General features: G+C 39.8%; 1 protein-coding gene across 9 annotated transcripts; it reads right to left on the bottom strand.

The window, feature by feature from the left end:
- Nucleotides 1-2,687: 2,687 nt before the first annotated feature.
- Nucleotides 2,688-26,963, bottom strand: PRR11 (proline rich 11). Of its 9 annotated transcripts, XM_087854552.1 has the most exons (12): nucleotides 26,859-26,963; nucleotides 25,922-26,172; nucleotides 22,688-22,743; nucleotides 17,307-17,439; nucleotides 14,346-14,496; nucleotides 13,736-13,858; nucleotides 10,734-11,000; nucleotides 9,474-9,572; nucleotides 8,997-9,109; nucleotides 7,334-7,393; nucleotides 7,148-7,244; nucleotides 2,688-5,101 (listed from the first exon to the last, which is right to left on the bottom strand). In XM_087854552.1, the coding sequence occupies exons 4-12, from the start codon at nucleotides 17,432-17,434 to the stop codon at nucleotides 5,033-5,035; spliced, it is 1,107 nt and encodes a 368-aa protein (XP_087710678.1). In that variant the 5' UTR covers nucleotides 17,435-17,439; nucleotides 22,688-22,743; nucleotides 25,922-26,172; nucleotides 26,859-26,963; the 3' UTR covers nucleotides 2,688-5,032. The 9 variants fall into 9 exon arrangements, with proteins under 9 accessions (XP_087710678.1, XP_087710677.1, XP_087710679.1 ...); XM_087854551.1 differs by lacking the exon at nucleotides 22,688-22,743; XM_087854553.1 differs by lacking the exon at nucleotides 22,688-22,743 and having other exon boundaries at nucleotides 25,968-26,172.
- Nucleotides 26,964-27,252: the final 289 nt, after the last annotated feature.

Below are 27,252 nucleotides of genomic sequence, written 5' to 3'. Positions count from 1 at the left end.
TTGCTATGGAAGGGGTAGTCTGCAGGTCCAAGTGGGAGCTAGTTAGAAATGCAATCTCAGGCCCTAACCCAGACCTACTAAGTCAGTACATGCATTTCAACTAAATCCTAATGATTTGTACACACTCTACAGTCTGAGAAACACAGCTCTAGAGATACCTGGCAAAGCAAGGTAGGTGAACAGATTTCCTTTCTTCTGCACTATTCCTAAAGAAATTTAATTCACTCACATCAGTGTAAAAGAAAGCCAGTGGTTTGGAAAGGTTTATGGAGTACAGGCTCTAAAAAAATTAATTTCTCTTTCTCAGAAGAATATATACCAAATGTTAAAATGTATATTAAAATGTTTAAAACATATTAGAATTTGTTCACTTTTATTTCTTTATCCCCCCCCCTTTTTTGCTAGACTTTTATTTTAAAACAGTTTTAGGTTCATAGCAAAATTGAGCAGAAAGTTCCACTGTAACCTCTGCCCCCACACAAGCACCCCCCCCCATCAACATCTGGCTCCAGAATGGTACCTATCTTATAATCTATGAACCTACATTGGGTGACACATTGTTATTATCCCCAAATTGATAGTTAACAATAGGGTTTATTCTTGGTGTTGTACGTTCTGTGGGTTTGGACAAATGTATAAAGACATGTATTCACTATTACAGTGTTGTATATAATAGTTTCACTGCCCCCAAAATCCTCTATGTGCCACATATTCATTCTTCCTTTCTCCAGCCCCTAGCAACCACTGATGTTTTTACTATCTCCATAGTTTTGCTTTTTCCACAGTGTCATGTAGTTGTACTTATTCAGTACCTAGTCTTTTCAGATTGGATTCCTCACTTAGTAATGTGCATTTAAGTTTCCTCTATGTCTTTTCATGCTTTGATAGCTCATTCCTTTTTAGTGTTGAATAATATTCCGTTATCTAGATGTACCACAGTTTATCCTTTTACCTACCAGAATACATCTTAGTTGCTTCCAAGTTTTGGAAATTATTAATAAAGCTGCTACAAACATCTGTGTGCAGGTTTCTGGGTAGACATCCTCTTTATTATTTGTTTAAATTTACTTTTTTATTGAAGCAGAGTTGACATACAATATTACATTAGTTTCAGGTGTATACCATAGTGATTCAAAAATTATATACATTATGAAATGCTCACCATAACTGTAGTTACCATCTGTCACTGTAATTATTATAACATTATTGACAATATTTCCAATGCTGTACTTTTCATCCTTTTTTATCTTTATTTATTGTGGAAATAATTTTGCAGTATCATATATCAAGTCATTATGTTATATGCCTAAAACTAATACAATGTTATATGTCAATTATATCTCAATAAAACTGTGGTGGGGGAAAGAATTATCTCATTTAATTCTCAAAGAAAGGATGGAGCCCTAAGTCCATGGTGGTGGTGTTTTTAATAAATTAAGCTATACTTGGCTTCTCAACCAACTCTTATTTACTAACAAGAATTCAAAAAAGAGTAGGAGTGGGTTTTTTTAACGTATTTTAAAAAAATTTGTCTATTTGATTTTTGCTTGTTCCCTCTCTATTTCTACACGTTCAGATCCTATCTCTTCTTTAGAGTTTTATTGACTTTGAAACAGAGAGAGAAGAGAGTGTGAAAGGAGGGAGGAGTTGAGGCAGAGGGAAAAGCAGGCTCCTTGCTGAGCAGGGAGCCTGACAAGGGACTCGATCCCAGGACCCTGGGACCATGACCTGAGCCAAAGGCAGATGCTTAACCAATTGAGCCACCCAGGTGCCCCCAGATTCTATCTCTTTTTGAAAGTCCAACTTAAAATGAGAAATTCTACATTGTTGTCAATATAAATTACATTGTGATCCTCACCATGTGTATTATTTGCTGTTTAGTATGTGACTTTGCTGATATAAAATCATCTTAACAATTCTTGGGCTTATAAATCCAGGCAAAATGAATGTATGTTAACCATAAACATTGTACAGATTTCCCAAGTAAACAAAATGTTGAAAAATCAAATAGAAAACACTTCCTTGAAGAAAACAGGGGCAACAAGAACTCTTATACTTCACTGAAGGGACCATGGATTGGTACAAACACTTGAAAAACCAGTTTGACAGTATCTAGAAAATAGGCATGCTTCATAACCTAGTAGTTCTACTCCTAGATATACACCGTAGAGTGATTTTTGTACATATGTACATATCCAAGAATGTTCATAATGGCATGCATGGTTCATAATAGCCAAAACTATAAACAACTCTAATTTCCATTAACAATAGAATGAATGATTAACTATATTCACACAATAAAAATAAGTAATCTATAGAACTACACAATAACATGGTAGAAACTTAAAAATAAATGTTGATTGAAAGAAGGCAGAAACAAAATATATAACGTATGATTCTATTTGTATAGTTCAAAAGCAAGCAAAATAAACCATAGCATTTAGGGATGTGTATTTAGAGGGTAAAAGCAAGGACATATTTATTATAACAAGCAAATTAGTAATTACTTCTTGAAGAAAGGGATTGTGTTAGGGGAGGGAGATGGGCAGGGCTTCTAAAGACATTTGTAATATCTCTTTGTGGTTACATGAACATTTGCTTTATGATTTGTTAATTTATGTATTATGTACTTTTCTGTGTTACATTTCTAGTACAAAAAATTAAACGAGAAAAACCAAAGGTTTTTTATTGCTCTTTATTTAAAAACCTAACCAGATGGACCCTGGTGTTTGTATTGTCTTGTTGTTATTCAGTCTGAAAATAAACAATGGAAGTATGCAACAGTGTAATGAAGCCATAGCATTTACAGGATTCTCAAATGGGTACAATATAAAACCTGTCATAAAAATTAGTAAAAGACACAAGGTAGAAAACATTTTAATACTGGTACAATGGCAATAGCAGCTTTATAAATGTTTATATATAGGATTTCTATAGCATTTTTAAATGAACATTTATTCCATAAGAATGATCAAATCATCATATTTAAACTGAGACAGTACACAGGATGCCCCATAAAACATTGTCACAGATACTCAAATGTTTTATTCTCAGTGATCATTCCTTTTATTCTTATATAATATAAATGTAGCTAGCAGACTTTGTTTTTTGTTTTAAACTAGAAGCAGGTATGGTTTTTTGGGGTTTTTAAAAAAGATTTTATTTACTTATTTGACACAGAGAGACAGCGAGAGAGGGAACACAAGCAGGGGGAGTGGGAGAGGAAGAAGCAGGCTTCCTGCTGAGCAGGGAGCCCAACGAGGGGCTCGATCCCAGGACCCTGAGATCATGACCTGAGCCCAAGGCAGATGCTTAACCGCTGAGCCACCCAGGCACCCCAGCAGGTATGTTTCTTAACTTTATTACCTGTTTAATTTTCATTCATAAATGTGTTTGTAAATATAAATGTGGGTCTCATAAGAACAAAACATCGTCCCTAGGTCTGCTTTCCAGTCTGGTGACTTTCCACAACACTCTATTTGGCATCTCAAAGCAGTACTTATCTGTGGAAACATAGGCATTTCTGGGAAATGACTAAAATATCTTTTGTAGCCTATGCTAAAATGATGATATTTCAAGGATATCATCGTGTAGCTGCTTCCTGTCAGGCTAGGAAGTTCGGTGAAGATCTGAAAGACCTTGCTTTCTATCCATGAGCAGCTGCTACCCTTATTCTTGGAACTGCAGGGGATCAAAGCTAATCCTGCACCTTCAGTCACAGGAACTCACCCAATTGAGAGTTCCCCTTCCTCTGTGATACATAACACATTAGTAATGGGGATCCTGGCTGAAGCCATAATTGTGTGCACCACTAAGCAGACATGTCTGACAAGCTGGGGGCTCCCAGGAATGCTTGGCAACTTTGTAGGGGACTGACCGATAGGGTGACCAGATACAATAAAGAATGCCCCATTAAAGTTGAATTTCAGATAAACAATGAATAACTTTTTTAGTATAAATATATAGCTTCCCTACAATATTTGGGACATACTAATACTAAACAAACAAACAAAAAACCAAAAAACACCAAACCCATCCATTGTTTAACAGGACATATTTATATTTAAAAGTTATTTTTTTTATCTGAAATTCAAATTTGGCTCTCATATATTTATAATGGCTAAATCTGGCAACCCTGGGCTGGCAGGAAAGAACAAAAATCCAGTGAGGTGTTCATTATTACTGTTACTGAAGCTATAGGCTGATGAGGATAGGAATTAGGTCTCACAGAGAATCTGCCATGGACTTCAGATAATCCTTGGCAGGCCACTGTGGAAAATACAAGGTTCATGTTGAGATCATCGTAAAACATAATTAGCTGCATGAATGCGGACAGAAAATATCAAAGAAAGGAGTATCTCAGCCTTCGGCGAGTCAGATATGACTACCTAAATATCATTTCTAGCTGCTAGAAATGGTACATTCTAATTTTTAAGGTTATATTGGACATTTTCCTTCAAATCCATTTGGAAATTAATTGGGTTGGGATGGGGGATGGTCTTACCTCTTAACTGTTTACAGTAAACAGAAATCAAATCTAGAGCATCTTTTTTACTGATCAAGTCTGTAGCACTTAGTGAATGTACTAGCTTTACAGTCGGAAATACTTTTACTTTTCTTTTTAATTACCTGAGAACACGCAAGGAGAAAAGGAATCGGGTTATTTCATTTTATTTTTTAACAAATCAGGTTATTTTCTTAATGTCAAAACTGTGCCTATTGAATATAAGTTTGTTATCTAGTTAAATTTGAACAACCTGTCCAACCTAAATTGGGTAATTCAAGGATAAACGTCACTTTGAGGATTGCATTTTTCCATCTGTTCTCTTATTGATCATGCAAACTAAAAAACACCCAAGTACCCACTTTATATCACAGTATGTATGGGGGCTCTGCACATACTTTAATTCTTCAAATGGAATTATATATTAGTATAATAATTTATACATACCCTACTACATTAAAAAAAGGGTTGGGGTGATTTTATCTGTGTATTTTATGGATCATCATGGGGTGTCTGGCAGAGTTGGCATCAGTTTTGTTCATCAAAGCTGCTTGTAGAAAGTGGCAGAGTTTGAGTTGGGCTTCTAGGGTGAGCCATCTATGAAAAAAAAAAGAGTCCCAATTATAATATGAATTATGTTCCTGTGGCCAACACAGATCTCCTTCCTCACGAACAGAATCCAGATTTTGTTCAGGGCAGCAATGTAGCCAGCCTCTAAAAACCACTCTTCCCAGTTTTTCTGATATAATCAGAAGTTCCTGGATGGCCCCTGTTTAAAGAGATGGGGGGTAGCTTACCTAGCACACCCTTTTGTCCTTTGCCTTTCTCTTTCTCTTGCCTAGAATGTGGACACCGGGCTTCAGGAGGTGTAGGCATTCTTTACCGTGAGGATAAAAGCCACACCTTAAGGACGGAAGTGCAGGGATGACACGGTGAAGCTGCTGCACCAGTTACGGGCTGCCTACTTCCCAAGGGAATAGGTACGAAAAATAAGCCCCTACTTGGTTAAGCCACGGTGGTCAGATTTTTGTTGCCTGATGCAAAAGCAAATTTTGTTACCAAATGCAAAACCTAACTTATACAGTTGCTTCAGACTTAAAGGAAAAAGGAAGCCTAAGGGCTGGGGGGGGGAGGAATCATTCTTTGTCTAACAACAGTTTTACAAAAACTTCCTCCTACTAAGTAGATTTTGGCGAATACCTCATATGGCAGAGATCTTTTCTGGGATTTTTGATGTTGTTGCTCAGTATGTGTGCTTATTATTTATCGTATTTTCATTTATTTCCATATTACTCATTATAGTAATTATGGGATAGGGCAGGGACAAAAAAGAATCCCAGAGCTGAACAAAGAAAGGAAGGGGCTTAGTGTTTCAGTGAGGCCTCTCCCTTCTGCCCCTGCCCTTCATAATTCATGTGGTATCACCAAGGAATGTGCTCTGGGGGTAGGCTCCCTGCTGGATGCTCCAAAAGGAGGGAAGGGGAATGTGGCCACACCTCCAAAGGAGGCCGTGTAGTGTGTGTGTGGGGGGGCAAGTTTATTGGCAACAGGGAAACCAAGCTGTCTGCAAAAGGCACTGATTCGTAATGAGGAAACAAAGGGAGGACAGTGTTGGGTTGGCAAAGTGTCCGCAGTGAAGTCTGTGGTGTGTCTCTGTCGCCAGAGGAAGATGGAAATATAAGTTTCATAGCCAAAGAGGCCAGCAGCCCCGTGTCCCAGCATTCCGGTAGGAGTGGCAGAAGGATGGCTACTCCCCACAGATCCAGTGATAGAGGTGAACGGGGAGACGACAGACAAACAGGGTTTGGAAGAAATCACATCAGGCCCCACTGATATACTGGATTTTGGTGTATGGGTCATACGTGTAGGTGGCAAAGAAGAAAGCTGCCAACACTTTTCCTATCAACTGTGCATGATCTGATCCCTATCTACGTCTCCATCCCTGTCTTTCACCACCGTCAGACTTGCTCTCTCTTACAGCTACTTTGGCCCCTTTTCTGTTTCTCAGTTAGGCCATGATCCCTCCACCATGAGACTCTTTATGCTGTTCTTTTTGCCTGGAGCTCTTTCCTCTCAGACATCATGGTGGGCCCACCCCCTTATCCCATAGATACCCTTCGTAGTTAACGCCTATTCATCCTTCAAGTCTCACTTCATCACTTCCTAAGGGAATCCTTCCTAGATCACCCAGGCTAGATCAAGTTCCTCTATGGGTTCCCACAGAACCCCATTCCTTTCCTTTATAGTACTTACCTCAGTGTAGAATTATACAAATATGTGATTATTTAATTAATGTCTGTTTTCCCCACTAGGCTGAAAGCTCCAAGACAATGAAGCTAGGTCTGTTATTGCTTACCACCATATCCCTGGTACCCCAGCACAGTGCCTGGCATGTAGGAAATGCTTAATAAATACTTATCTAAAGTAATTAATAAAACCATATATTCATGGTTACAGTAGAGATGATAATGCTAGCTATGTCACAGAATTTTATAAAGCCTAAATATGAAAGTGTTTTGTAAAGCATAAGGTACCATTTAAAAATTATTATAAGAAAGATCCTTTAGATTATATGATTCTAAATAAATGATCTTGAAGAAAAGGAAACTTTTTTTTTTTTTTTTTCTTTTCTTAAAAGCTTACCTGAAACTTTCTCCTCAAGGCCCGGGTCATTACTGGAGTCAGCCCAGTTCCTGTTTCCATATTTTCTTTATTGGTAAGTGGGGTTCCACCTGGGCTCCTGCAAAGATATTGACAATATTAGAAGCTGTATTTTATGCTGACTTTTCAAATGGATTTAAAAAGCATAAAGATAAGAGAGTGTATTACCTCTCTACATCAACTTTTCTAAGTAGTTTCCGCAGATCAATCTGGCTTTTACCAGGGGTACTGATGAAATAAAGATATAAAAGTTAGAGCTTGCCAGATTTTATCATCTTTCTCAAAGCAAAGCAGCCATTTCTATAGGCAATGTCCTAGAAAGTAGTTCTATTTGTTACATTAAAAAATAGCAGCAGAGGGGCGCCTGGCTGGCTCAGTCAGTACAGTGTGTGACTCTTGATCTCAGGGTCTTGAGTTCAAGCCCCATGTTGAGCATGGAGCCTACTTAAAAATAGCAGTAGATGCTGATAGGAGCATAAAGTGATAAAATTGTCCTAATAAGTCATATGGCTTGATGCAGTAATTATACATAGAAGAATCCATCTTAGGGAAAGACTCAGCTATGCACACAGATGATGGACAAGGATGTTCACTGAAAAGTTAGAAATAAAAAATCATAAACAACCTAAATGTCTCAGAACAAGAGTTTATCTATGAAATTTGCATATAATAAACTGTGTATACTGAAGAAGTCACGGGCGCCCGGGTGACTCAGTAGGTTAGGCGTCTGCTTTCGGCTCAGGTCATGATCCCAGGGTGCTGGGATGGAGTCCCACATCGGGCTCCCTGCTTGGTGGGGAGTCTGCTTCTCCCTCTACCCCTCACCCCTGCTTGTGCTCTCACTCTCTCTCATGCTTTCTCTCTCAAATAAATAAATAAAATCTTAAGAAGAAAAAGTCAAAATGATGCTTTAAACTGATTTTTAATAAGATGGGAGAAAGTTCTTGACACATTAAATGGGAAAAGCCTTAACTGTATGTACAGTATGATTATACACAGGTACACACACACACACACACACACACACAGATTTCATCGATTCCAAGACAGACATACTAGTTCTCATATTTTATTATTTCTGAAATTGGGCTGATTTAAAAATTCTTTTTTTTTTCTTTTTTTAAGTAAACTCTATCCCCAACATGGGACTCAAACTCACGACCCAGAGATCAGGAGTTGTATGTTCTTCCAACTGAGCCAGCCAGGTGCTCCTAAAAAAATTCTTGATATTATTTCTTTTCCTCCCAAATTCATTTATTTTTATTTTTACTTTTATTTTTAAGTAATCTCTGTGCCCAGCCTGGGGCTCGAGCTCACAACCTGAGATCAAGAGTCCCATGCTCCACTGACTAAGCCAGCCAGGCGCCCCGAGCCACCCCCGCCCCCAAATCCACTATTACATCAATGGTGTATCTTATAATAAACAGCACAATGAAATGGAAATAATAGAGTAGATGCCTACACAAAGACTAGAATGATAAACAACAGTATGTTAATAGTAGCTATCTTCAATCATACAGTTATTTGAATGATTTTGTTTTCTTCTTTAAAAAAATTTTTTTTTAAAAGATTTTATTTATTTGAGAGAGAGAGAGACTACAAGCAGGGGGAAGGGCAGAGGGACAAGCAGACTCCCCTCTGAGATCACAAACTGAGCTGAAGGCAGATGCTTAACTGACTGAACCACCCAGGTGCCCCCGTTTTTCTTTTTTAAACTTTTCTGTGGATTTCCAGTTTTCTACCATAAGCATATATAACTTTAAAAGTTAGAGATAAGCAAAAAATCATTCTTTTAAGTAACAGTAGAGCATAACACAGTGTAGTTCCTTACATCAAGACATTTGTAACTCGAGTTGATAGCACTTTGGAGTTGGGCTTCAGGGTGACACGCTGCAGGTCAGAGACAGTAACTAGTGGATGCTGTGCCTTTGGTGATGGTACAAGCTTTAATCACAAAATGAGACAGTATCAAAAGACACACTTAAAAACATCATTCAAAATGTAAACATGCTGCAACAATGAATACTTGAATGCTGGGTATGTGTAAGATATATCCACTACTCAATTTTTATTTCAAAGCTTCAAAATATGTCTCTACTTCTTTAGATCAATGGTTGGTCGATAAAACTGCCTAATTAAATAATTTTGCCATCTACACATTTTGTTGAGGAGATCCAAAACTACTCAAATAAAACATCAAATACTTACCTCAGAATGGCGTCTGTACATAGGACTTATGCTTATTTTCCAGAAAGGGACAACCAGGTTAAAAGCTGAAAGACCATGTGTATGGTCAGTGACATCTTACCTTCTTCCTTTCATCAAAACACTGTGTCTTCTTTAATTTCACAGTCAGTAGATCTTCAACTGTTATCTGCATGGGTCCATCTTTTTTTAATGGTCCAGCCTTAAAATGACATGGAGAGGTTAGAATTCAAATTGTAACTAGGATATCTAGTCAAATACAAATCCAAATCTAGTTTTTAAAGACTCAGTGAAAAACTAACTCTTATTTTACCCTAGGAACCTATCAAATTCTTTTCATTCAACCAAGAATGATCCTGTTTTCAGTACCCACAGATATTAATGCTATTGCAAAGTATTCATCAAAATGTAAGGCTCTGACAGGAAATAAGAGATGAGCTAGTTCCCTGCCACCATGCATCTTCCTCAGGAGTCGTTATTATACGACAGGAGTTGAAGGAGTTCCTCAAATCAAGGTGGAGTTTTGCTTGAATTACCTAAAAAGTTGACTCAGTTCCCATAGAACAAGAATGTGTAGTCAGAAGGACAAGCATTATGGCAGACATAATAGGCTCTGGATTTAACCCAGCCATTTTAAACCAAATATATCTGGGGTGAAAATTCAGCAGATTTTTAAATAGGGTCATGATTGTCTTAGTGACTCACAGATATTCCCTTGGTGGATAAGTAATTAATGGAAACTGGTCCTTCAGCTTAATGACATTATACTTTAGGGTCTACCAACTCTTTTTTTTTTTTTTTTAAGATTTTATTTATTTATTTGACAGAGATAGAGACAGCCAGAGAGAGAGGGAACACAAGCAGGGGGAGTGGGAGAGGAAGAAGCAGGCTCATAGCGGAGGAGCCTGATGTGGGGCTCGATCCCAGAACGCGGGGATCACGCCCTGAGCGGAAGGCAGACGCCTAACCGCTGTGCCGCCCACGCGCGCCCCCCACCAACTCTTTTTATTCTGACTTGACTCACTAAGCCACCTTCTGTTTTTCATTTGGTTTCTCAGGGAGGTTTTTTTTTTGGTAAAAAGATATTCTGAGAAGCCATAAGGAATATTCCGATCTCTTGGCTTTCACTCATTTATCCTTTAAAAAAAAAAATCATCACTTTTCTCTCTAAATCCAGCTTTTGTGAGTTCCCACAGGCCTGGGTTTTTAAGAACGTAGTAATTGACATAATGAAGATACGGAATCAGGAAAAAAAATGCAGCTTTCCTCTCCAAACCCTTAGTCTCGTCTTAAAAAGGCCACCTTTGCTTTACTACTACATTATACACTGACCCAAACCCATCATTACTAGACTGTGTCCCACCTGAAGTGCTTTAGTGCGATCGGAGTTTCTGAGCAGCACAGGTGCTGTAGGCCGGGGAGGGGGAGGCAGAGGAGGAGGGGGAGGGGGAGGCGGTGGTGGCGGTGGAGGAAGAGGAGGAAGATGGGCGGCCGGCTGTGGCAGTGTGGGAGGAAGCACAGGTCGGGAGTCTCCAGGCGTGGTTAGCACACCGGCAGGCACATCTGTGAGTTTACCACTTGTGTGACAGGTTTGACCACAGCTTGGGCAGGAAGAATTTTCCGAGACAGTCTGTAAGAAAACATTACATTTGGCAAATGAATAACAGATCAATTTGGTTCTTGCGGCTCAGAGGCATTGAGATAATAGCTACCGTGTACTGAATGCTTTCTCAATCAACTATGTGTTTTTTAATATTTTCCCATTTATCGCAAGCCCATTCATTCATATATTTGTTCTGTGTGTGCAATATGCCAGGCACTGTGGGTACCATGTGAACCCTGTCTGTTACATCATGGAGCTGACAGTCTGGTAAGGAAGACAGACATTAAACACATACCCCCCCAGTACAAAATAAAATAATGCTTCAGTGAAAACAATGAAGTGTGCCGTGGGCATGAATAGTGATAAACCTGGAGATTGGTATTTAGCCATAAGCTCAAGGATGAATTGTAATTTATCAGGTCTCAAGGGAGATAAGGTCTGGGGAAAGAGTTCCTGGCAGAGGGAAAAATACTTAATGCAGCCAAGAATGCAGTATATTCGGGGCACCTGGGTGTCTCAGTCGGTTAAGTGTCTGCCTTCAGGTCAGGTCGTGATCTTTGGGTCCTGGGATAGGGCCCTGAGTCGGGCTTCCTGCTCAGCAGGGAGTCTGCTTCTCTCTTTCCCCCCTCCACTGCTCATTCTCTCTCTCTCGAATAAATAACATCTTATTAAAAAAAAAAGAATGTAGTATATTCAAGGACTGATAAAAAGGCCAAGTGGATGGAACATGAATGTTATGGGCTGAATTGTGTCCCCCAGCACCTCCCCCACCAATTCATATGTTGAAGCCTTAACCCTAGTACCTCAGGATGCCTTTGAAGGCAGGGCCTTTAAAGAGGTGATTAAGTTAAAATGAGGCTATTAGAGTGGGCTGTCATCCAATTTGACTGGTGTCCTTATAAAGAAGAAATCTGAACATACAGGAGAAACATTAGGGATGTGTGTGCAGAGACAAGATGATTTGAGGATACAGTGAGAAGACAAAGGAGAGAGGCCTAAGAAGAAACTAACTCTGCCAACACCTTGATGTCAGACTTTTAGGCTCTAGAACTGTGGGAAAGTAAATTTCTGTTCTATTAGCCACCCCGTCCATGCTACTTTATTATGGCGGCCCTGGGGAATGAAAAATAACCTATGAAGTAAGATGGTGTGTTCGTTTCCTATGGCTGCTTTATCCAATTATCACAAATTGGGTGGCTTAAAACAATCAAAATTCATTTTGTCGCAGTGCCGGAGGCTAGAAGTCTAAAATCAAGATGACAGCAGGGCTGGGCTACCTCCCAATGCTCTAGGGAAGAATCTGTTCCTTGCCTCTTCCTGTTTTTGGTAGCTATGGGCATTCCTGAGCTTGAGACTACATCACTCTAATCTCTGCCTGTGCTCCCACTGCTCCTCCTCTCCTCTGTGTGTGCTCTGCTCTGTGTCTCTTTTATAAGGACATTTGTTATTGGATTTAGGGCCCACTCAGATAATAGAGTATGATCTCCTCTTCTCAAAATCCTTAACTTAAGGGGTGCCTGGCAACTCTTGATCTCAGGGTCGTGAGTTCAAGCCCCATGTCGGGCGTAGAGATTACTTAAAAAAAAAATCCGTAACTTAATTACATGGGCAAAGACCCTTTCCCCAAATAAGGTCATATTTATAGGTTTCAGGGATTAGGACTTGGACATATCTTTTGGAGGCCATTGATTCAGCCCACCACAGATGACATCATCCTCATTTTTAGAAGAGGAAACTCAGGCCTAGAGGAGTAAGGTGATTTGCCTTTCTTCCTGTCTAATTCATCTTGAGGTACAAATTTTGGGACAAGGGCTGTAATCGCAGAAGCTTCACTGCAAACCAACAAGTGCAATGTTTGTTTTTTGAGACATTGAGAATAGGGGCCCTGCTTAGGGGAGTTTGGAGACAGTGGATATTTATGGCTTTTTCTGCCTCTATCAGTCAAGAAAATAGAAATCATCCTGAGTATTTAAAAGAGGGCGAAGGTAATGTGGGGAGTTGGTTATATTGATGGTGAAAGAGCTGAAAATACACAGGGGACATTGAGGCAGCCCAGAGATTAGCAAATGCAAAAAGCCATGAATACTCTGAGGCTGGAGGGACAAAAGGAAGAGCAGTATAACCAGATCTCTAGAGGTAGGTTGAGCCAGAGAATCAAGAAACCTGGTAGACTTACCTGGAGGGAGCTGGAGGGAGGGAGACAACAACAACCATCACCAGAGAAATTGCCCAATGCAGAGAACAAAGGGGAAAAACACACTCCCTTCACACCCCCACCAATGTCTCATCAGTGTCTTCCATTAGCCAAGCACAACTGGAACCAGGTGACATGGAGCTTAGGACATACAGCCTGCATGGGTTAGCCCCAGTGCAGTGCAGAGCAGAGCCTTGAAGCCTAAGGAACAGATCTGCGGGCAAACAGGCCCAAGACTAGCACTTGCCCGTAGCCATTCCTCCTTCTGGTAAAAGCACGCTGGGATTCCTATGGGGGATGACCCCTGCCCTCCTTCCCTAATTCCAGATTTCTTTTTTTTTTTTTTTTAAAGATTTTATTTATTTATTCTACAGAGATAGAGACAGCCAGCGAGAGAGGGAACACAAGCAGGGGGAGTGGGAGAGGAAGAAGCAGGCTCATAGCGGAACAGCCTGATGTGGGGCTCGATCCCATAACGCCAGGATCACGCCCTGAGCGTGAAGGCAGACGCTTAACCACTGTGCCACCCAGGCGCCCCAAGATTTCTTTTTTATTTAACAATACCAACCTTCAGTGTTTCCTGGAGCTTGCATAATTCACTTTCCAAAATGCAAAACCGTTGTTTTAGACGGTGAAGTTCTCGGTGGCAGAAACGGGATGGAAAGATGGTGTCTTTCAATACTTCTAAACTCTGAAATTCAAAAATAAACAAGCCTAAATTCTTTTTAAGTTTTTTTTATTTTTATTAATTTTTTTAAAGGGTTTATTTATTATTTGACAGAGAGAGAGAGAGACAGCCAGCGAGAGAGGGAACACAAGCAGGGGGAGTGGGAGAGGAAGAAGCAGGCTCCCAGTGGAGCAGGGAGCCCGATGCGGGGCTCGATCCCAGGACCCTGGGATCACGCCCTGAGCCGAAGGCAGACGCTTAACGACTGTGCCACCCAGGCGCCCCTCACAAACTTGAATTCTTTAAGCAACATGATCAAGACAGGAAAAAAGGGAAAAGAAAGTGGTTTGATGTATGTTTTACAGAAGCAAAGGCATACATGACCCCGCAATTTCATCTTACCTGAGCTTAGCCTGAGTGTTGTGCTGACCTGAAGACACGCACATGTGAATACACATACCAAGTATGTAGAAAAACCATATTGCTGAAAATGGGTATGTCAAACTCATACCTGGGCCATGCAGTTCTGGCACCAATTGTACATAGACCACACTCTATTTGTCCAAAGTTTTATGGTATCTTTGATATTGGGAAATCTGAAGTTCCAGGATGGTCTTAGCCAGCTTCTGCTAAGGGATGTGTCTGCTGAAGGAATAACCACTCTATAGGAAAAACAAAACCAAACAAACTCCTGAGTTGGAACAACAGCTCTATTTAAATAACAAGCTAGTTACGGGGCGCTTGGGTGGCTCAGTCAGTTGAGCATGCAACTCTTGGTTTTGGCTCAGGTTGTCATCTCAGGGTCGTGAGACTGAACCCCACATCTGGCTCTGCACTCAGCAGGAGTCTGCTTGGGATTCTCTCTCTCCCTCTGCCCCTCCCATCATTTGCTATCTCTCTCTCAAGTAAATATTTAAAAAATAAAATAACAAGCTAGTTTTATAGTATGACTCAGGAGCAGAGACTATCTAAAGCCAAATTTTCCATTAAATTCTAGAGTTCCAAGAGATACTTATGCAACAATTTATTTTATAAATAAATAGTAGTAAATAAAATAAATAGTAAGTAAAGAGGCATCAGGGATTCAATAATGAACAAAGTAGATAAAAACCATGCCCTTATTTGACTTACATGTCTTGGGAGAAAGGTAAAAAAGTAAGTAAATAAGTAACATATATGGATTGTTAGTGAATAAATACTATGAGGAAAAGGATAGAGCAAGAGAGAAATGTTGGGTGGAGGTGAAATTTTATTTTATTTTTATTTTTTTAAAGATTTTATTTATTTCTTTGACAGAGAGAGAGAGAGACAGCGAGAGAGGGAACACAAGCAAGGGGAGTGGGAGAGGGAGAAGCAGGCCTCCCGCTGAGCTGGGTGCCCAGTGCGGGGCTCAATCCGGAGACCCTGGGATCATCACCTGAGCCAAAGGCAGACGCTTAACGACTGAGCCACCCAGGCGCCCTGGAGGTGAAATTTTAGGTAGAGTAGCTACGGAAGTCTCACTGAGAAAGTGATGTTTGAGAAAAAAGCCTAAAAAAGTAAAGAAGCTAGCAATACAGGGGTGCCTGGCTGACTTAGTCGGTAGAATATGCGACTCTTGATCAATGGTCATGAGTTCAAACCCCACTTTGAGCATGGGGCCTACTTAAAAAAAAAAAATGAAGAAGCTAGCAACACAAATATCTGGGAGAAGAGCATTCCAGGCAAGGGTAATATTAAATGCAAAGGCCTGAGAGAGCAACTTGTCTGAGGTGTCTAGGGAATAGCAAGGAGGCCAGGATGGCTAGGATGGAGAAACTGAAGGGTAGGGTATTAGGAGATAATGTCAAAGTCATATCATAATGGCCTTGTGGGTCATCAAGGGATTTTAATTTTGACTCTAACATAGGCAGACATTGGAGAGTTTTTATTTATTTATTTTTATATAATTTCTACACCCAACATAGAGTTTGAACTCACGATCCCGATATCAAGAGTCATGCACTCTTCCAGCTGAGCCAGCCAGGCGCCCCAGGAAAGACATTGGAGAGTTTTAAGCAGAGGGGCAATATGACATGATTTTTAACAGGCTCACTCTGACTGTTGTGGTGAAACACACTGCAGAGGGGCAAGGGCAGAAGCAGGAAGGCCAGTTAGGAGCCGATTTCAATATTCAAGAGAAACAGAGATGGGTTAAGGATAATATCATGGTTAATGCTTTTTGAGGGCCAGTTTATTTTATAAATTTTTCTGTAGGGGTATCTGGGTTGCTCAGTTGGTTAAGCGGCTGCCTTTGGCTCCGATGGTGATCCTAGGGTCCTGGGACTGAGCCCCAGAACCCCCCATTGGGCTCCCTGCTCAGCGGCGGGCCAGATTCTCCCTCCGCCCCTCTGTTCCTGCTTGTGCTTGCTCTCCCCCTCACCCTGTGTCAAATAAATAAAGAAAATCTTTAAGAAAAATAGAAAGAAAGAAAGAAAGAAAGAAAGAAAGAAAGAAAGAGAGAAAGAAAGAAAGAAAGAAAGAAAGAAAGAAAGAAAGAAAGAAAGAAAGAAAGGAAGGAAGAAAGAAATTGTAAATAAAAAAAATTAATTTTTTTTCTGTAAAGAGAGCTGTAACAACAAAATGTATAAAGTATGTCATTGTGAAACCCGGTATCCTAGGCGTCCTATAACTCAGTCTCTTTCAGTAACACATTTAAATCTGCGTCCCAGAGAATAACTGACAAAACTTTACCAAAACTAAGATTTAAATTCCAGTTATATACCTCTCTTTCATCACTTAGTTACCAGATTTATACAATTAAACTGACTAGGGAAGGAGAAAATAGTTCTGTGCATCTCCAATACAATTTCTTGTGATTTTTACTTCTTTTAAACTTTTGTTTTTTTTAAAGATTATTTATTTGAGAGAGACAGAGAGAGAACAAGTGGGGGGAGGAGCTGAGGAAGAAGGAGAAGCAGCCTCCCTGCTGAGCAGGGAGCCCAGGGACGCGGGGCTCTATCCCAGGACCCCGAGATCATGACCTGGGCCGAATACAGATGTTCAACCGACTGAGCCACTGAGGCACCCCATAAACTCCCCCCCCAAGATTTTATTTATTTATTGATTTGAGAGAAAGAAGGAGCAGGGGGAGGGGCAGAGGGGGAGGGAGAAGCAGACTCCCCACTGAGCAGGGGGCCCAGGGGACAACTCTGGGATCAAAACCTGAGCTGAAGCCAGAAAGCTTAACCAACTGAGCCACCCAGGCACCCCTAAACTCTTAAACTATGGTCACCACAAAAAATTTAGAATGCTCAGTCAAAATTTAATTTCTGATGAGGGACGTATAATTTTTTAGCGTAAGTATACTGTAAATGTTGCGTGCGATGGTATTAAAAAATATTCATTTTTTATCTGAACTTTAATTGGGCATTCTGTATTTTTATTTGCTAACTCTGGTAACCCTATCCTTAACAGATCAGATTTTTAGTATTTTTTTCTTTTCCACACTTACCTTTCTGGTGAGGGTGGTGGAGGAGGAGGTGTAATTAGCTTGGGCTGAAAGTGAGAGGCTTCTCTCTTTTTGAATAATCTTTTTGCTTTGGCTTTTAGCTTTCTTCTTCGTTGCTTGAACTTGGGCATGATTTCTGTAGAGAAAAATTTTTTTTTTACATTTTTTATTTTAGAATAATATATACATATAGAAAATGCAAAAATCTTAACTGTACAGTTTAATATATTATCACAACATGAACACACCCTTGTAACCACCACTTTGGTTAAGAAATAGACCGCGACCAGGGGCGCCTGGGTGACACAGCGGTTGGGCGTCTGCCTTCCGCTCAGGGCGTGATCCCGGCGTTATGGGATCGAGCCCCACATCAGGCTCCTCCGCTAGGAGCCTGCTTCTTCCTCTCCCACTCCCCCTGCTTGTGTTCCCTCTCTCGCTGGCTGTCTCTATCTCTGTCGAATAAATAAATAAAATCTTAAAAAAAAAAAAAAAAAGGAAATAGATCGCAACCAGCATCCCAGAAGTCCCCTGAAGTGAAGAAAAAGTTAAACCCAGATTTAAAGTATCTTTAGAGACTTGGCTTTGGCATTACGTTGCTCTCTAATTTCGTTTTCCTTGTCTTGTTTTTCTTCATTAAGTCAAGTGTATTCCCATTTCTTATAAGAGAGAAAAGGGCTAGAGTTGGGTTAGTTATTAAAAGAAGTTTCTTTCCAGTAACATTTATTGAACACCCACTGTGATAGGTGGAGTTGGTAGTGGAAGAAACAATTTGGGGGGGGGGGGGGAAGAAACAAATTTAACTATTGAACGTCCATTTGCTTTTAGGCACCTTCACATACGTTTTCTCAGTGAATCCTCACCACCCTGCAAGATTTTATCCCTGAGGAAGAAGATTTTTATTCTCATTTTTACATTAAGAATAAACTGAGACATAGAAAGATTACATGATTTGCCCAATGTAATGCAGTAAATAAATAACTCTCCGAAGACCATGTTCTAACACTCTGTGCGGCAACAGTTGATTGAATAGGTGACATACGATGCAATAGCAGTTCCCCCAAATCTAAGACCCCAAATGTTTCCAAACATTTATTTTAAAGCATTTTAAAACACTATCTAGTGTATTTAGATTTTAATCTAGATCCTTTTCTGAAGAAAATTAAGTCAGAGCTAGTTTGATGTGAAGAAGGGCTTTGCTGGTCGCTGTTGTTGCTACCTGAGGAACAAAGATGTTATTCAAGCCGCAGAACTAAAAATGGTCTCAAGGGCTGGGCCTCCTTCCCTTCAAACTCACATCTGAATAGGAACAATTGGCCTTTAAAGTACACATTCATTCCACTTTTGTTCACCCAGTAACCTTTCAATACTTGGTATGCAGCTCTAGGCTTGCTCAGCTCTCAGATTGCACTGGCTGAAGAACCTCCTTTTACTGGCTGTGGGTTGAAAAACCTCAGAAGTGGCTTACTGTAGTTCCAAGAGCTTTGGTCTTGCAGAGGGCACCCCTAATGGCAATGGATGACAGTGCATATATCAACAGTCCTTCTAGGAGGAAAGATTCTCGATAACATCTTACTGAACTGATGCCAGGTCTCAAACTAGCAGAGTTTTCCTTAATTGTTCTTAGAGGCATGGGAGATAAACCAAAAAATTGTTAGCTGATTTCACTTGTATTATATTACTTCTCTTTCCTGCTGAAATAATGAAAGAAGGCTAAGCGTGGATCTTTTTTTTTTTTTTATAATTTTTAAAAAACATTTTATGTATTTCAGGCAGAGCGAGAGAGAGCAAGAGTGGGGAGGGGGCGCCTGGGTGGCACAGTGAAGCTTCAGGCAGAATGAGAGAGAGCAAGAGTGGGGGTGGGGTGCCTGGGTGGCGCAGTCCTTAAGCGTCTGCCTTCGGCTCAGGGCGTGATCCCAGAGTTCTGGGATCGAGCCCCACATCAAGCTCCTCCGCTAGGAGCCTGCTTCTTCCTCTCCCACTCCCCCTGCTTGTGTTCCCTCTCTCGCTGGCTGTCTCTCTATGTCAAATTAATAAATAAAATCTTAAAAAAAAAAAAAAGTGGGGAGGAGGATGGGGAGGGACAGAGGGAGAAGCGGAGCCTGATGAGGGGCTCGATCCCAGGACCCTGGGATCAAGATCTGAGCCAAAGGCAGATGCTTAACCGACTGAGCCATCCAGGCGCCCCTAAGCAAGGATCATTAAATGCAAAGGATGTTTAAAGGATTCCTTGATTTTTTTTTAAACAAACTTAAAATAACACAAAACAAAAATGCTCTGAAGGAAGATGTTTAGGAGAGCCTCAGAGAAGACAGCAATCTTGCGGTTCCCTGAAAAAAAGATTAAACCTCATCAAATCTATGCCCACGACTTTCTGTGGAGAGATGTCACTGTGAACCTCTATCTAAGGTCCAGAGTTCAGTGGGTGAAATCCCCAGAAACAGAGACTTCCATGGTAACCTCCTCTTCCTTGTCTTCCATCTGCCCCTATGCAGCCCTCCCCCCTTCTGTTCCCTCTCTCCTTTGATGTCTTTTGTTAGACATCAAAGTGACACAGAGAACTGGCCGCCTGCCTGTTTTTTCCCTATATTTGCCAATCCCTCAGTTATAAAAATAGACTTTAGAAAGGAGCTGGACATTCTGGTTTAAACTTGGTAGATTGGCTCTATACCTTTATCTCCACTCCAATGGTGTGCTGGGGTTGGCGACAACTGATACATTTTCAGGAACTCTGTGCGTTAGTTGTTAAACACATCCACCATTAAAATTAAATTATAGAAACTTTTAATTAGATGATTTATATTTAAAATGGTAATAAAGGGATGCCTGCGTGGCTCAGTTGGTTAAGTGTCTGCCTTCGGTTCAGGTCATGATCTCAGGGTCCTGGGATGGAGTCCCACATCGGGCTCCTTGCTCGGTGAGGAGTCTGCTTCTCCCTCTGCCGTCATTCTCCCTGCTCATGCTCTCTCTCTCTTGCTCTTGCTCTCTCTTTCTGACAAATAAATAAATAAAATCTTTTTAAAAAATAAATACAGTGGTAATAAATACGATGCAAAACTCATCACTTCCTAGTGATTTTACTATTATCTATGCTCTTGAGGTTGTTTACCTTATTGTATCTATATAGCGAAAATGCTATAAAATGTTCATTTCTTTCCAATTCCACATTCAGTGATTTCACATTGAAAACCTGAAATTGGCTATGATGGGAGTATTTACATCAGGGATATTAAAAACACCACAAATCACAGCTTGATTCATTATGTTGTTGATTCTTAAGAGAGATTTTTAAAGAAGATGTTAATAATACAGATTGGATTTAAAAGCATTATCTTGGGGGCACCTGGTTGGCTCAGTCGGTTAAGCATCTGCCTTCGGCTTAGGTCATGATCCCAGGGTCCTGGGATGGAGCCCCATGACCAGCTCCCTGCTCAGCGGGGTGTCTGCTTCTCCCCCCGCCCCCACCATCCCTCCTGCTCGTGTGTGGCCGTGGGCTCTCTCTCTCAAATACATAAAATAAAATCTTTTTAAGAAGTGCATATCTTGTCTGTAGTTGTTACATTGTGAAAAGCATTAAAAAAATTGAGGAATATTCTGGTATTTGAAAATGATTATTTGATTCATCAAACAAGTTGCTTACATAATTGAAATGAAGTTCCACTATAAATCTTTATGTTTTGCTTTATCATATTCCAGAGTAAATGAAAAGATCAACTGACATTCCTATTAGGACTATACTTGTTTATAAATTGGAACCATAGCAGGGCACCTGGGTGGCTTAGTCTGTTAAGTGTTCAACTTTTAGTTTCATCTCAGGTCATGATCTCCAGGTTGTAAGATCAAGCCCCAAGTGGGCTCCATGCCCAGCTCAGAGTATGCTTGAGATTCTCTCCCTTCTCCTCTGCCCTTCCCCTCTCTTGCTCTCTCTCTCTAAAATAAAAAAATAAATAAAATCTTAAAAAAAAATAAATTGGACCATAGCTTGGCTAAGGATACAAGAAGTCTGTAAAAATCAACAATAGTATTATCTGAGAATCAACTGCATATGAAATTTATAATAACATCATAGGGGTGCCTGGCTGGCTCAGTCATTAGAGCATGTGATGCTAGATCTCAGGGTTGTGAATTCAAACCCCATGTTGGGTATAGAACTTACTTAAAAAAAAAAAAGCATTGTATATATTTTATTATTGTTTATAATAATTTTATTATTACCCAATGTCAGTAAATCTATAATAAAATTATGCATATGTATCTATTAAACATTTATTAGCACACTATTGGTCCAAACCCTTCTGAAACATAACAAAAAAAGGCAGTAAAGGAGTGGTGAATGTATTTTTCTTTCTTTTTTAAAAATTTTAATTTTTTTTAAGAAATGTCTACACCCAAATTGGGGTCAAACTTACAACCTCAAGATCAAGAGTTACACATTCGACAGACTAAGCCAGCCAGTTGCCTCAAGGAGTGGTAGTATAACATAATGTATAGAGTTGTCAAATCACTACGTTGTACACTTGAAGCTAATGTAGCTTTGTGTGTCAGCTCTACTTCAATTAAAGAAAAGGGGGGGGGCACCTGGGTGGCTCAGTTGGCTAAGCATCCAACTCTTGATCTCAGCTCAGGTCTTGATCTCAGGTCATGAATTCAAGCCCTGCCTTGGGCTCCACACTGGGCATGGAGCCTACTTAAAAGAAAGAAGGAGAGAGAGAGAAAAAAAAGAAAAAGAAAAAGAAAAAGAAAAAGAGAAAGAGAAAGAAAGAAAGAAAGAAAGAAAGAAAGAAAGAAAGAAAGAAAGAGAGAAAGAAAAGGAGACAGAAAAAGTAAGGTCAGTAAAGGAATAAAAAAACCATAAACCCATAAAACAAAGAATGGGAGCAGACTATGGGAGATGATGAATGTCAACAAATTATGGAAAATGGAAAGCAGATGGATGTGTTGGCAGAGCAGAAGGTAGAGCTTTGACTGCCTGTGGTAGGGAAGCCAACTGGAAGCAAGACAATTCTCAGAAACTTTAAGTAAGAGGATTCTAGACTTGAAGGCACTAGAACCTTGAAAGTTTGGGGTGGGGTTAGAATAGGATTAATTAAATTTTTATAAGGATTGGATTGGCCTCTGGAGTCTGTCTTCCAGTCCTTTGTAGCCAGGCAGCTCCTGGCATTTATGTCCTCTCCAGTAATGATAGATAGGTTTATTCTCTGGAGAAGTTGAACCATAGAGGTGCTGAACTGGGGCCATGAGGCTTAGCAATAGCCGAGGCATGTGTCATCATTCAGAAGATATGGGATGATCCTGAACTGAAAAGTAAGACTTTTCAATCCCTTTCCTCAGCTCAGCTCCCAGAACACAGGCCACCTGTTTTAATTCCCTGACTCAAACCCCCATACCTTTTGTTTCCCCTTGAAGAAGACTGGAAGATTCCGCTCTGGGGAAATTAGCTCACCTGAGAAAAAGGACATATAGATACTGACATTAGGGTCTCCCCAAAATGGCCTAAAACTTTTATATTTTAACTGTTGTATTACTTTAGGAGAGCGTGTCTGGGTGGCTCAGGGTCTCAGGGTCCTGGGATCAAGTCCTACATCAGGTTCCCTACTCTGCAGGGAGTCTGCTTCTCACTCTGCCCCTCCTCCTCCTTGTTTTCTCAATTTCTCTCTCAAACAAACAAATAAATAAATAAATAAATAAAATCTTTATTAAAGAAAATTTTCAGGAGAAAACAGAAAAATGGAGAGAATTTTGTCAAATAAACAATACAGAAATATTCTCTAGAACTGAAGGGCTTGAATTTCCAGATTGAAATGGTCCACTCGGTATCATGAATAAAAGAAGATCCACATTGAGGCATGACATCACAAAAATAAAGTGGAGGGGTGCCTGGGTGGCTCAGTTGGTTAAGTGTCTGCCTTTAGCTCTCCCGATCTTGGGTCCTGGGATCGAGCCCTGCATTGGGCTCTCTGCTCACGGGGGAGTTTGCTTCTCCCTCTCCCTCTATAATCTCTCTCACATAAATAAAAATCTTAAAAAAATAAAAAGAGGCGATTCAAAGGCTTCAGGAGAGAGAAAACAATATAGAGACAGAGGACTGAGCAGAGAATAGCATCACACTCCCAACAGCCACACTGGAATTCTGAATGAAAATGTTTTCAATCCTGGAATTCCACACCTGGCCAAATGTTCAGTCAAGTGTGAGCACAGAATTAAGATAAACAATGACAATGTCCAGGATAATGGTGACCACAAGTTCTTGGAAGACAGCTTGGCAGCAGGCCTAGGGCAGGGGTCAGCAAACCTTTTCCATAAAGGGCCAGATAATAAATATTTTAGGCTTTGTAAGCCATCTGGTCTGTATTACAGCCACTCAACTCTGCCACTGTAGCACCCAAACAGCCATGGACAATACCTAAATGAGCATGGCTGTGTTTCAATAATTTTTTTTTCAAGAAATTTTATTTATTGCCACTGAAATGTGAATTTCATATAATTTTCATGTGTCACAAAATATTATTCTTTGTTTGATTTTCCTTCAACTATTACAAATTGTAAAAACCATTCTTAGCTCACGAGACCTACAAAAACAGTAGTTTGCTGATTCTAGTCTTCACTGGCACACACAGCCGGTGAAGTGAACAAGATTGATAGCAGGCTTCAGTAACATTGTCTCTAAGGAAAAAAAGGGAAATCAATAAATTACCTAGTGTATTGACCATTCTGAGCTGAGTTTACCATTCCTCTGGCAAGCTGGGGTCAAATTATGATAAATGTTTAAAAAATAACATTTAAAAATGACTAGGAAAAAATGTCCAAAAAAATGTAATCATAGTAACACTATATGTTCTGCTGTTAAACCATATTTAGTAGCATAAACATTGAATGGTATAGGTATATTGTGAGGATAGGAGAGAAAGTGGAAATCAGCAGTTGTCTAAATTTGTTTTTAAAAATTTTATTTATTTATTTGTCAGAGAGAGAGAGCACAAGCAGAGGAAGAGGCAGGCAGAGGGAGAAGCAGGCTCCCCGCTGAATGAGGAGCCCAATGCGGGGCTCGATTCCAGGACCCTGGATCACGACCTGAGCCAAAGGCAGATGCTTAGCCAAGTGAGCCACCCAGGTGTCCCAGTAGTTGTCTAAATTTATGTAAGTCTCTAAAAGTGGAAAGAAGGAAGGAAGGAAGGAAGGCAGGCAGGAAGGAAGGAGAAAGAAAGAAAGAAAGAAAGAAAGAAAGAAAGAAAGAAAGAAAGAAAGAAAAAGAAAGAGAAAGAAAAAGAGAAAATAAAAGAAAGAAAGAAGAAAGAAAGAAAGAAAGAAAGAAAGAAAGAAAGAAAGAAAGAAAGAAAGAAAAGGGAAGGAAGGAAAGAAGGAAGGAAGGAAGTTAGGAAGGGAGGAAGAGAAAGAAAAGGAATAGTATTGTAAGCATGTCATTTAGAAACATGGAAGTAAACACCGGAAACAATTACAAGAATGGATAGTATTGCTTTTGGCAAGTGGGAGTCAGGATTAGAGAGAAATGATTCAGAAGACTGTCGCTGTTTGTTTGTTTCTAACTATAATAAGCCTTATAGTAGTATTTGACAGTTAACCTCTGGTATATATTATTAGCTAGAAAAATAGAGTACCATCATTCTAAAACTGGGCCTTATCTTTCTATCCCTTTCCTGTGGTTGTTCCAATGCCCGTGCATTCAAATTTCTAAAGAGTCCTACACAAGCTGATTAAAAACAACCTATACTACCACACACACAAAAAGTGAGGAAATTAGGATACTCCACTATAGAATAGAAAATGCATATATTAATACATTAAATATTAAATATATTTATTAAATATATATTAAATATATGAAATATATATTCCACTTATATACATATATTCATATACATGAATTAGAAACATTTATCTGATTAATTCATCCTGTTTCTTTTTATCACCCCTCCCCTTTCTGTCCTGATTTCAGTTGCCTTTGCCATCTTTCCCATTTTTTTATTTTTGATATATAGTCTATTTCCCCTACTCTTTATTTTGAAAAATTTCAAATCTTGAGAAAATTTATAATACTATAATTAATACTCATATGTCAGCATCTGAAACAAATGTAACATTGTGTGCCGACTATACTTCCAGAAAAAAATAAATAAAAAATAAAAAAAGATCATGTTAATTCTGCAAAAAAAATACTCATATATTATTCACCTAGACTCCCCAATTGTTATCTGTTAACTTTCTTTCTGTATAGGTGGTGTGTATAATACATATTATACACTATATATATATATATATATATATATATAAAATTTACATGTAAGTGTATGTAAAATATAAATTTATATTTTATATTATTTTATATATATAAAATATATATAAATAATAGAATAAGAATTACTCTATATTGTATATATATACTCTATATTGTATATATATATATACTCTAAATTATATTTATATATACATATATATATGTATTATTCTATATTACTCAGTTGGCACTGCTGCTTCTATTAAAACTCCACCCAGAGACAGAAGGGCTTTTGGTCAGAGGTACTTCCAAAACTGTGGCAGCAATGAAAATAACATTTGCATTTTATTACCCTCTTCTAAAAACACATTTTAATGTAGGTTCTTACCACTTTCCAATAAAAAGCTTGCAGTCAATTAATCAATTTCCATTACCAGTTCAATTCATTACCCTTGAACATTCATAGGGCTATTTCTGGGGGCGACGGGTGGCTTAGTGGCTAAGCGTCTGCCTTCGGCTCAGGGCGTGATCCTGGTGTTCTGGGATAGAGCCCCACATCAGGCTCCTCCGCTGGGAGCCTGCTTCTTCCTCTCCTACTCCCCCTGCTTGTGTTCCCTCTCTCGCTGGCTGTCTCTGGCTCTGCCAAAAAAATAAATAAAATCTTTAAAAAAATAGGGCTATTTCTGGTACTTGATTGTATTTAATTTTGTTTTACGCAGTGCAACATTGCTTTAGTTCCTGTCTTTCTCTGAAGAGATTGCAGCTCCCTAAAACGTAGTCCAACACAGTATTAAGCACAAATAAACAGGGCACACTTTTAAAAATTGACACACTCACAAAACGTCTGACGATACTAAGAGCGTATCTAGGAACATGGTAATACTGCCGGTCAAGAAATGTATATTTTCAAACTTTAACGTGCGTAAGAATCATTGGGAGTGGGAGATCTTGTTAAAATTCATATTCTGATTCAGTGGGTCTGGGTGGAGCCCGATAATTTGCATTGTTAACAAGCGCCTCACTGATGCAGATGCTGTTGGTCCCCGGACAACACTTAATAGCAAAGATCTAAAGGAACATGCAAAAGGAAGGCAGATGCTTTGCTCCAAAACGTATTTTGCAGAGCGTTAATTAAATATAAGTATGGTTAGGGCGGAGCCAGGGCGAGCACTTCTTACCCAACCTCAAACCTCCTCTTCCCAATTTCATCTCCCGGAGTCCAGCCAAAGTCCCCACCTCCGTAAATCTTGAGAACACAAGCAGCAACAGGCCCAGCTACTGAAGACGCGAGCCCAGGTAACAAAGGGAGATCTCCTTGCACTTACAAGTCTGAGAGCCCGGGATTAGATGGAGTCCGGGTAGTGGCCTCTCCCTCGCCATAAAGAAAAATTTAAAATTAAAACCTTATCATGGAGGGACCAATCATAGCAAAGGTCTCTCCGCGATTCGCTCTCTCGGTAGTGTAGGAGCACAGTCTAATTTGTGATTGGCTAAGAGGTAACCACTCGCTGGCCAATAAAAGCTGAGGCGCTTCTAGTATGAATAAGTGGAAGGCGGGAGCGAAGGGGAGGGGAAGCAGGGGGCCTAAGAAGGTGTGTCACGTCCCCTGTGCTGTTTGTGGAAGCTTTTGTGTAATTGGTTGGCTCTTCTTCCGATTGTACCAATCGCAAGCTCTTCTCTGCGGAGTCCGAACTACGAAATTGAAAGTAGAGATGAGGG

This window comes from Ursus americanus, chromosome 23 (genome assembly GCF_024610735.1).
Source record: "Ursus americanus isolate L20-20 chromosome 23, mUrsAme1.1.p, whole genome shotgun sequence".
In the NCBI taxonomy this organism is placed as follows: Eukaryota; Metazoa; Chordata; class Mammalia; order Carnivora; family Ursidae; genus Ursus; species Ursus americanus.
The sequence above is the reverse complement of the archived record's forward strand: the minus strand, read 5'-3'. Positions and strand labels throughout refer to the sequence as shown.

Bases quoted from the DNA above. Each gene is read 5' to 3' on its own strand.
- PRR11 (XM_087854550.1), bottom strand. The intron at 9,573-10,733 runs GTGGGACACAGT...TGTCATTTTAAG, and splicing joins ATCGCACTAAAGCACTTCAG to GCTGGACCATTAAAAAAAGA. The intron at 7,394-8,996 runs GTAAGGAACTAC...TTATTTCATCAG, and splicing joins CGAGTTACAAATGTCTTGAT to TACCCCTGGTAAAAGCCAGA.